The sequence below is a fragment of the Bos indicus genome, chromosome 3 (genome assembly GCF_029378745.1).
Source record: "Bos indicus isolate NIAB-ARS_2022 breed Sahiwal x Tharparkar chromosome 3, NIAB-ARS_B.indTharparkar_mat_pri_1.0, whole genome shotgun sequence".
NCBI classification, from domain to species: Eukaryota; Metazoa; Chordata; class Mammalia; order Artiodactyla; family Bovidae; genus Bos; species Bos indicus.
The window spans coordinates 9,687,915-9,698,565 of record NC_091762.1 but is presented as its reverse complement, the minus strand read 5'-3'; the positions used below and the strand labels follow the sequence as shown (position 1 = coordinate 9,698,565).

The following is a 10,651-nucleotide window of genomic DNA, read 5'->3' as shown; positions in this document are numbered from 1 at the left end:
GCCAGCCCGGATTTTATAAAACAAGTTTATTCACATTTTAGAAAAACTAATTCTAGGACAGGGAACTGCCTCCCTTTGGGTTGGGTATGAGATCATGAAGAGAAGGCCAGAGGGACGAGCTTGGGAAGGAAGGCGTGGGGGGTGGGGGGCCACGTCCCCAGCTCTGGGTGGGTCGGTCAAATAAATTAAAGGAAGGGCAGGCAGAGGGAGAGGGTATTCAGACACCAGAGGCAGGCTTGCGGCTGGGCTGGAAGACAGTCACACCTGCAAGAACAGGAGAGCACGAGGCGAGGGGGCTAGGGAGAGCGTGACTCCCTCCTGGCCCTTGCCAGGGTCCTGCAGAGCTGAGAGCGGCTGGGTAGGGCCAGGGAGGACTGGGGAAGGCAGGGCTGGGGGTTCTCACCCCTCACCTGGGATGCGAGGAATCACCGTTTCCGCAGCCTCTTCATGAAACAGCAGGTGATGGAGCCGAGGATGGTGGCTCCGATGACTAGAGCAACCCCCGTGCCCACCAGCAAGGGCACAAACAGAGTGTCCAGGGCTGGGCGAGAGAGGATGGCTCTGTTCAGCCTGGGGTGTCCCTGCTCTCCACCCACAGTCCCACCCGTTTGCCAGCACCTTCTGTCAAGCTGTCCACACCACCTTCTCCCACACACACAGTCTTCTGCCAGCTCCCTGCCCTTTCTGCACTCAAGCCAGTACCCACCACCAGGACGCTGGAGCAGCTGGGTGGTGAACAGCCGAAAGCTGGACTTTTGGAGGAGAAAGAGGGACCAGAGGGACAGCTAGTGGGAGGATCAGATGCAAAGGAGAGAACAAGAGTGGGGGATGGGGGGAGGCCTGAGCAAGGAGGAGAGGGCGGGCGTCACTCACCATGCGTGTATGGGTAGACTGTGACAGGCCCCGAGCGGGCACTGCCCGCCTGGTACCAGCTGTAGTCAGCATGCTGCACCCAGGCGCTGGGGGCGCAGTGGTACACGCCTTCGTCCTCAGGCCCCAAGCCGTGCAGTCTCAGCCGATGGCTTCGGGGCCCCACCAGCTCCACGCTGACGGGACCTCCTCCAGGCCGGACCCCCAGCTCTGCCACACCGTCCTGGCCCACCCCGCCCACCAGTTGGGCAGGGGCAGAGCTCAGCTCCCCCTCCTCCGGCCGCTCCACCCACCAGCTGGCAGCCAGCCGCAGCCCAGGGGGGCCGCCCCGCACGGAGATGTTGCAGAGCAGGGAAGCAGTCTCCCCGCGGTACACTGCGCCTCCCGCTAGCCAGGCCACGGCCTCCAGCACCACACCTGCACAACGAAGGTCAGAGGTGAAAGGTCAGGGCACATGGGGTTAGGACCACTGTCCAAGCGATCCCCCAGAAATTCAGTGTTCCCACAATCTTAGAAGAGGAGTGTGAGGCTGAGACATGGAGGCAGCTGATAGAGAGGGAGAGAGGCTCAGAAACGGAAGGGAAAGGTTCTACAGACCCTGAATCCTGTCCAGGGTCCAGCCTGCCCCGCTCACCTTCTTCTCGGACGTGCACGGGGAGGGGCCGGGAGCGAGCACTGGCGGCTTCTCGAAGCCGGGCCCCAGACCCTCGGACATAGGCTTTGGCTAGGCAGCGGTAGGTGCCCGCATCCGCAGGCCGGGCAGCCTCCAGCCGTAGCCGGTAGGTTCGGGAGGCCACCTTTTCCATGGCAATGTGCCGGCCCTCGTAGCCAGGGCCCAGGCTGCCCACTCCCTCCGTGTCCAACTGGGCCACCAGGCGGCCGGGCCCAGGTGCCCCTGCGGGTGCCATCTCCCAGCCCACGGAGTACGCGGCATGACGGCCCGGTGGGGGCAGGGCCCCTGACACATTGCACAGCAGCTCCAAGGGCTCCCCTGGGCCGACCCGACGCTCACCAGGCCCCACTGTCACTGCCAGCTGGCTGGCTGAAACACAGGCGGGGGAGGGGTGTCAAGGAGCCAGGAGAGGGCACAGAGCACCTGTCCTTCCTTGACAACAGGCAACTGCCTCCCATCTCCCCCACCCCGGGGTCTGGCTCTCACCCTCAGCCGTGGCTCTCCCATCTCCACACCCATTTCTGAGCAGAGAAAACCCATCACGGGTACAGATGCTAACGGGAAGCAATGCTACCGAGACTGCTCACTTGAGGGAACGGGGGCTCCCAGGTCTTGGAATTATGGTCCTCTAGTGTCCCTGAGATACTCTGGCTCCCAGCTAGCACTGGGGGACCCCGGGCACTCACACAGTGTCTGAACATCCACGTGCGCCAGCACAGCCCTCTTCTCTGCGATCTGGGCCCAGCTGCCATCAGGATCCTGAATCCACTCGGTGGCAGTGCAGTGGTAGGTGCCTGCATCATCTGCCTGGGCACCGCCCAGCACCATGCGGTACCGCTCGGGCCCCTCCTTGCCCAGTCGAAGCTCCCCGGCTGCCAGTCGAGCGGCATAGGGAGCTCCAGCGTCCACCGCCAGGTCGGGCCGGAGCCCCACCACTTCCTGCAGAGTCGCTCGCCCCACAGGCGCCTCGGGCATGGCTCGCCCAAAGGACACGGCCAGGTGTGTGTGCTTCTGCGTGCTCGTCCTCGCCAGGCAGCCCAGTGCCAGCTCCTGCCCCTCGTGCACTGTGAGGCGAGGGGGTGAAGTTGGGGCCTGGCGGCCTCGGGGCCCCGGGGGGCTAGCAGACACCTGCAGCGTGTCTGGAAGAACTGGAGAGAGCAGGTGGAGTGAGGGGGTGCTGTTGACCTGTGTGAGCTATTTTCCACGTACAACTTATTTCCCTAAATAGACCATGAGATCCTAGGAGGCAGAGACTTCGTGTTGTATCATTCCTCTGTAACCAAGTGGTGCCAAGCACAGTGCTGGGCACACAGCAGGCACTCAATAAATACTTGCTGAGTTTCATAGAACCAGCTCATCGCCTACTCACCCTTATGTTTGAGAGTGACCCCTGTTTGAAATACTCAGCAAAGTGGCTCTGTCTTCCTTCCCGGAAGACAAAGAAACTTAAGATAGCAAGAATGTCACGTGGTCTCCCTCCTCCTACCCTGCCTCTACTTTCCCCACTCCTCCCCCAGATCTGGATCCTGAAATCTCCAGGAATGGAGTCTGTTCACCCTATGGGGCTCCCCTACCCTCCAGGGAATGGAAAGCTTTAGGACACTTCCCCTTCTCCCAGGAAGCCGCTTGGTAAAGTAAGAGCTGTGCTGTGCTTAGTCACTCAGCTGTGTCTGACCCTGTGTGACCCCATGGACTGTAGCCCGCCAGGCTCCTCTGTCCATGAGGATTCTCCAGGCAAGAAGACTGGAGTCGGTTGCCATGCTCTCCTCAATAAGAGCTGTGGCCTGGAATGAAGAGTTCTGGGTTAGAGTCCCAGACCAGTCACTAATTTGCACAAAGTCAAATTAGGGGACCTCCTTGGACCTCAAGTCCCTCTTGAGTTTCAGGCCGGCCCTGACTTCCTGCCTTTTGGGAGAGAGTGGCCCCACCCCTCTCAGGGCCCAGTACCTCTCAGTTCCACTTTGCCGCTGTAGCTGCCCAGGTAGCGGGCATCAGTGGAGGGTGTGTAGCATTCGTAAATGCCAGCATCCTGGGCCTGCAGGCGGGAGATCCTGAGCACCGCGGCATCGCCCTGCAGACGCTGCACCTGGACCTCACCGGCGGCCACTCGGGGCCCAAAGATGGCGTAGGAGAACCGGGGGTCCCTGGTGCTGATGATGCCCAGGGCGGCCTCTGGGGCCTCGGGCCTGTACAGGAACCACTCGAAGTCCTGCTGGGCAGAGCCCTCATAGCCACTGACATTGCAGGAGATGGAGATGGCGGTGCCAGCCACACGGTACAGGGGCCCCTGAGGGACCAGCACTTCCCGGGCACAGCACCCAATTCCTACGGGGAAGGACGGAGTTAGGCACGCCGCGGTCCTCACTGCATCCCCCCAGCACCTGCATCATCCTTGCTGCCTGCTTGTGAAAGGAAAGGAAACCTGAGCACACTTGGTGTACAGCTTGGGCCCATTCTAAGAACCTCAGAATGTACAGGAAAGGATGCTGGGAGGCAATCCTTTTGGGTCTCAAGGAGGTGGTGGGAGAGAGCCCAGTTAGCCTCAGAACCCAGAATCATCCCTGTTCCTGACAGGCCAGAAGCAGAGCAGCCAAGTGCAGAAAGGAGTGTATCTGCTTTCTGATTTAACCATTCCTTGATTCCAGCCGTACCCTCCCCTTGTTACCCCACTCTCCTGTCTGCGGACCAGGTAAGTCTTCTGAGACCACATGTCCCCCTCCTTTGTTTAAAAGGAGCTGGAAAAACTTTGATCAGAAGGGCTGGTTGGCCCAGCTGTGTCACCTGGGCCAGGGGACTCCAGACAATGGAGCCACTGGCCCGGGCAGGAGAGGGTACAGGCCCAGTCAGTTCTCACCACAGCATCCCTCCCCGGTCTCCAGCTGTGTCATGAGCTCACTGCTTCTCCGCCCCCTGGGGCTGCCGAGGCAGCTGAGGCTCATGGGGCAAGAACCAGCCTCTGCCCTGGGCTCTGGGGGCAGAGGCTCCCCTCCCCCACCAGTGCCTGCCAACCTTCCCCAAGGCCCAGCTGACACACAATCCTCCCCCCACCCCACCCCACCACTCCCTAAACAAAAGCCTTAATTTGCATATAGTGTGCATTCATTTACATACCGCTCCCTTTCTGTAGGGAGGCTGTAACCACCACCACCCGGTCCCCCACCCGCCCTCACGGTTGTCCCCTCCCATCTTTCTCTCCTCAGAGAGGCCAAAACTCTTCTTCACCCCACGCTCACCCCTAGCCTGCCCTCAAAGGGTAGCCTTGTGGCCTTGGAGGGTTCAGCTTCTTCTTCTGTCTTTCCACAGCCCCAAATCACAGAATCTCAGGACACAAGGAGGGCTGGGTCAACTCTCTACCTCCATCTTACAGATGAGAAAGGTAAGGTACGAGAAGTAGAATGTCTTGGCCAAGTTCCTACTCTCCTTGGCTGGCCTCCCCATGCCCCTGTAGAGGGACAAAGGCAGGGAGGTAAATGGGGACATACAAGGGGAGGCCTGAGGGCAATGGCCTCACCAAGCAGAGCATCACTCCAGGGACAGACCCCAACCTTTCTGCAGGGGCGGGAGGAAAACACCTAGTCTGTGGTCACTGTCCTCCGGAAGCCCTCCCCATAACTCTGTCTTCTCCCTGCGGCTGAGTCATGGGGAGACCTGGTGGTCACTCGGTTAGAGCACAGGCTGGAACTCCGGAAGCCGAGTTCCAGCCCCATGCCCATCCCCAGCTGTACTGTGTGGACTAGCCCCGTCCACGCTACACTGGAGGAGAACTAGGAGCTTCTTCCACTTTAACAGGGAGAGAGCCTATGACTCAGAAGGGCCCTGCCCCAGGGCGTTTCATAATCAGCGTGTTGGAGCTGACACCTTCGCTGGCCTCAGGGCAGACTCTGCTTAGGAGGGCCGCCTCCCATCTTCCTGGCTCCACAACTGCTGATGCTTGGAGATCCCCATGGGAAAGTCACCCTCACCGCCTTGGGAAACCAGCTGCCAGGCAGCTTTCTCCACAGCCAGGCCCCCTTCTCTGGGTTAGCAGAAAAAGAAAGGAGAGCAAAGAGACCTGCTTCAGGTCTCTGGTGTGTGTTCAAAGCCAAGCCCCAACACTCACTCAATGTGTTCTCCGGGGCAAGTTATTTCATTTTCCTCACCTTCAATGTGAGAGTAAGTGCCCACATCCAGGGCACTCAGATCCCACAGACTCTCTAATCTTTCTGCGCCACACTTACCCTGGGCTCCTCTCTGCGCCACGCTGCCCACTGGGGAAAAGAGGCCCAGTGCTAGGTAACCAGGGCCCACAGCTCCCTGCTCTGTATGGCCCTGCCTAGGGCCCCAAGGAGAGGACTCATTCTAATCCCACAGGGCCCGGGGACCTATGCAGTATAGGGAGGCCGCTTGGTTCTGAGATGGAGCGCTGGTCTAGAAACAGGCTGCTGGGGCTACGTCAGCCTCTGCTTTAACTATGACAGCTCCGAATCCGGGCACCAAAGCCACCCCCTCACAGCCCTGTGTTCTGATTTCAAGGGTTGCAGTCTCCTGAGTCTGTGTAGGCAGTCACCATCCGATCCTCCTCCCCAGGCCAGCCCCACAGGGAGCCCTCCAGTTCACACCCAGAACATTTCCACTGTCACTGCCCTCATGCAGCCATGCAGGAGTGGTCCAGACAGCCCAGCGTCAACACCCACCACAAGAGACACGGGGTGCTTGGGGACCTCAGCATCAGTCTCCAGGGAGCCCGGTTTCTCCTGAGGCAGGGAGGCTGGGACTAAGGGGGTGTGACAGCTGGTGGGAGGCTACAGAGATAAGTGCTATCTGAGAGACCCGGCCCAGGATGAGGCTGACTCGTCAGATAATGAAGTTGGGGAGGGGGGTGCAATTAGGGGAGACTTACTTCAAAAGATCGTGGGGCAGAACGGGCCCCTGGGCCTCCAGCCAACTCGGGCGATTATGAAGATGGCCAGGCACTGCCCACGCAGGGCGAGTACCTAAGGCCGGGCCTGAAGCTGAGTGTGAGGCAGACAGGAGTCGCAGCGCCCCCCGACCTGAGTGTGCCAGCAGGGAAGCGGGACCCGGCCCCCGGAGGCCTGGCGGTCCCTGGGGACCGCACTTTGGTGGGTCTTCACTGTGTCCCAGCCTAGGGCCTAGAACCGGGGTGCCTCATCCCAACCCCAAGCCTGGCTAGGCCGGCGGCCACAGAGGGCAGCTGGACGCCAGGCCCGGGAAGGCTGGAGGCGCCGCTGAGGGAGAAGGGGCTACCAGGAGCTCCGAAATGCTGGGGAGACGACAGGGCTGAACAACAGATAGCAGGCACCTGCCGGGCGGGGCTGGGAACCGGGGCCGGGGGCCGGGCTTACCCAGCATTAACAGCAGCAGCGGCGGCGGCGGCAACTTGGGACCGAGGGCGCCCATCCTGCACAGCTGACTCTAGGAAGGCTCTGGGGGGCGGCGCGGGCTCTGGGTGACCAGGGGTTCGGGGGGCGCATGCCCGGGTGGGGGTCACGAAGCGGAGCTGCGAGGCGTGGGTGCGCGGAGCGGAGCTGAGCTAAGCGGGAGCTGCCAAGTCCCCGCCCTCTTCCCTCCTCCCTCTTCCCTCCTCCTCGCCACCTCCTACTGCTTTCCCTCCCGCCTAGGCTACTAGGAAGTCCGTTCCCGCCCCGCCTGGCCCCGACCCCTCCCAGCCTTGCCCAGGCCCCGCCCCGGCCCTAGGCTGCTGGCCCCAGTCTGGCCCCGCCCCGATGCCCAACTCCGCCCCAGGCCCTTCCAACCCTGGCCCTGCTCAGGTTCCCGGGTTTGTCCCGATAGGGTCCTGGACCTTGGCCCCGGCTCCGCCTGCGCCAGTCTCCGCCCCGACCTCAGCCCAGGCCCAGCCCGGATGCGGCTCGGGTACTGGGCTCCGCCCAGACCCCGGCCCAGGCCCGCCCCCCTCAGCCCTAGCTCCGCCCCGACCCCAGTCCGCGGGCGGGAGGCACAGGAGCTTGGCCAAGTCCCCACAAGCTCCGCAGAGTGCACGGTGCCCTGCACCGTCTTGCTTTTCTCTGAGAGTTAGATGCTAGGGCCCTGGGATGGGCGAAGTGACTGTGCCTTCGCATTTAGAACCTGGCTATTTGCTCTGGACCTCTAGGCCTCGCCGCAAATCCTGCTGAAACGGGAAAGGGCGGGATCTAGACGTTGAGGAACTAGGAGGATCTGAACTGAAGGGCACTACCGGCTCCACAGGGTCACTGAAGACCTGTTTGCCACCCCCTGGGGGCAGAACAAGAGGAAGAGAGTTAGGAGGCTGGGCCGTCTGGGTGCCGTCACTTCCTGGCTGGCAATCCTGGCCAAGTAGCTTAATTTAACATCCTTCCACTTTTCTTATTGGCAAATTGAAATGAATGATATCCACCCCAAAGGATTTTTGTGACAACTGAGATAATGTACAGAAGGTGTCTGGCACAGAATACACTAAATACGAGATGCTGCTGCTGCTGCTAAGGCACTTCAGTCGTGTCCGACTCTGCGACCCCATGGACGGCAGCCCACCAGGCTCCCCCCGTCCCTGGGATTCTACAGGGAAGAACACTGAAGTGGGTTGCCATTTCCTTCTCCTATGAAAATGAAAAGTGAAAGTGAAGTCGCTCAGTCATGTCTGACTCTTCGTGACCCCATGGACTGCAGCCTACCAGGCTCCTCGGTCCATGGGATTTTCCAGGCAAGAGTACTGGAGTGGGGTGCCATTGCCTTCTCCAATGTATGAAAGTGAAAAGTGAAAGTGAAGTCACTCAGTCATGTCTGACTCTTTGTGACCCCATGGACTGCAGCCCACCAGGCTCCTCGGTCCATGGGATTTTCCAGGCAAGAGTACTGGAGTGGGGTGCCATTGCCTTCTCCAATGCATGAAAGTGAAAAGTGAAAGTGAAGTCGCTCAGTCATGTCTGACTCTTTGTGACCCCATGGACTGCAGCCTACCAGGCTCCTCGGTCCATGGGATTTTCCAGGCAAGAGTACTGGAGTGGGGTGCCATTGCCTTCTCCAATGTATGAAAGTGAAAAGTGAAAGTGAAGTTGCTCAGTCATGTCTGACTCTTCGTGACCCCATGGACTGCAGCCTACCAGGCTCCTCGGTCCATGGGATTTTCCAGGCAAGAGTACTGGAGTGGGGTGCCATTGCCTTCTCCGAAATAGGAGATGGGGGAGGGGTAAATTATTTAAAACGTTTGCTAAGAGATTTAGTTCAGACCTAAAGAGGGGGTGATCCTGGGGTTTAGGTGAAGGAGTCTCTAGTTCCAGTGAGGAGAAATGGGTGCTGGAGAAGAATCTTGAGAGACCCTTGGACTGCAAGGAGATCAAACCAGTCAATCCTAGAGGAAATCAACCCTGAATATTCATTGGAAGGACTGATGCTGAAGCTGACACTCCAATACTTTGGCCACCTGATGCGAAGAGCCGACTTATTGAAAAAGACCCCAATGCTGGGAAAGATGGAGGGCAGGAGAAGGGGGCAACAGAGGATGAGATGGTTAGATGGCATCATCAACTCAATGGGAATAAGTTTGAACAAACTCTGGAAGATAATGAAGGACAGGGAAGCCTGGCACACTGCAGGTGCATGGAGTTGCAAAGAGTCAGACTCAACTGAGCGACTGAACAACAATTACTGCACTGGGAGGGGTGGAGCCTGCCCAGAGGTGGGAGAGTGGGAAAGTCATCTTTCCCAGGTACTCTGTCTTTCTCTGCAGTGGAGAATGTGGGAAGTGGGGAGAAACAGGAAGGGTGGGGCCAGACCAGGAAAAGGGACAACCAGGCCTGCTAAGCTAAGGCTGTCAGCGTCCATGGCCGGTGACCCCAAAGCTCATCTAGCACCTTCATCCTCAAACTTTCATCTGTTCCGACTCATTCCCCTCAACCCTTCCTTTCACTCCTTATTCCCTTTTACAGAGGAGGAAATGGAGGCCCAGAGAGGGGAAGTGGCACAGGCCAGACAACCTTCCATGATTTTGTCTTCTCAGAGTCTGGCACAGAGTCTAGATCAGAGGAGGTGCTCAGTTGAAGCCACATCAGGAACCCTAGAGAGACTGGAGAAATTCTGAGGCAGAATCTTGGGGACCACTGAGGGAACCAGAGGTCCAGCCCTGCGCTCTCAGTACTTCCAGTTCTGCCCCAAGAATAGGGCAGCAGGGTGCCTTTTCCCTCACACTTTATCATATCTACAGCCTGATATCTCCAGACTGATTTTATCTAAATGCATCCACAGGCCAGATTGAGTTATGTGAAAACTGAAATGTGTCGGGAAGCTTTTGGAGAAAAGCCACAGTCCCTTTATTTGGGAGTGGAGTGGACATGAAGCCTTTCTGGTGCTTGAGAGATGAGAGATGTTGCCAAACATCATTATCATCATAGATGCAATTTATGGGACGTGTTGATCTTAAAGATAACAAGGTCTGAAGCTACAAAAATGAGTTTATCCAGGAATAGCAGAGGAATTACAATTCAAGAGACACAAACTATGCTGAACCATAGGCATGCTGGAGAAGACAAAGAGAAGCTGAGCTTTCGTAAGAAAGAGCTTTCATTTTAAGGAGGAAACGAGAGGGCAGATTTCTTTTTCATTTTCTGCAAGTGGTGAACAGCTTGTCATTGCTGAGTCAGAAGGAAACCGTTTTTCCTGTTTGGGTGGGATCTGTAAGCTATAGTGAGTGTTATGTGTGTAAGAGCCCTCTCTTCGTGGCTTCCTGACTCCATTTGGACTTAGGTTTCCTTTGTTCATTTTCACATTTTCCCCTTTCGATCAAAATATTTCCTTGAAAGTGTCGTGTTGAGTCAACATTCTATTTGGTGCTTTGTTTCTGCAGAGGTTGGACAGGCAACAGTTGCAAAATTTTTAAATTATACAAAGCAAAATTAAAAGTGGCTTTGTCTGTATGATGCTTTTAAATCATGACCCTAAAGTAGTCAACCGACAAGACCAAGTATACTTCTTCCCTATCTTGTATAGTTGAGTTTCTCCTTCTCCAGAGGCATTTATCCATGGGCAACAGCTGGTATCTGCTAATGCCTCCTTGTTTGGAGTCAAGGCTATTGATTGTCTACAACTACTTTAGCCAGGAATTCAAGTGATCATTGTTAGGCTGCAGAAGCAGCT

The 10,651-nt window shown here is 57.7% G+C and overlaps 1 protein-coding gene across 1 annotated transcript; it reads right to left on the bottom strand.

Annotated features, from left to right (window-relative positions):
* Positions 1-11: 11 nt before the first annotated feature.
* Positions 12-7,115, bottom strand: IGSF8 (immunoglobulin superfamily member 8). Its single transcript, XM_019988200.2, has 7 exons — positions 6,886-7,115; positions 3,491-3,868; positions 2,230-2,691; positions 1,505-1,912; positions 874-1,287; positions 411-541; positions 12-264 (listed from the first exon to the last, which is right to left on the bottom strand). Exons 1-6 carry the CDS (start codon positions 6,938-6,940, stop codon positions 426-428), a joined length of 1,833 nt encoding a protein of 610 aa, XP_019843759.2. The 5' UTR covers positions 6,941-7,115; the 3' UTR covers positions 12-264; positions 411-425.
* Positions 7,116-10,651: the final 3,536 nt, after the last annotated feature.

What these genes read in the sequence shown, in the direction of transcription:
- IGSF8 (XM_019988200.2), bottom strand. Translation starts at nt 6,940, where the DNA reads ATGGGCGCCCTCGGTCCCAAGTTGCCGCCGCCGCCGCTGCTGCTGTTA. An exon ending in GCTGCTGCTGTTAATGCTGG is followed by an intron (nt 3,869 to 6,885) that starts GTAAGCCCGGCC and finishes CCTTCCCCGTAG; the next exon opens with GAATTGGGTGCTGTGCCCGG. An exon ending in CGTGCACGTCCGAGAAGAAG is followed by an intron (nt 1,288 to 1,504) that starts GTGAGCGGGGCA and finishes TTCGTTGTGCAG; the next exon opens with GTGTGGTGCTGGAGGCCGTG.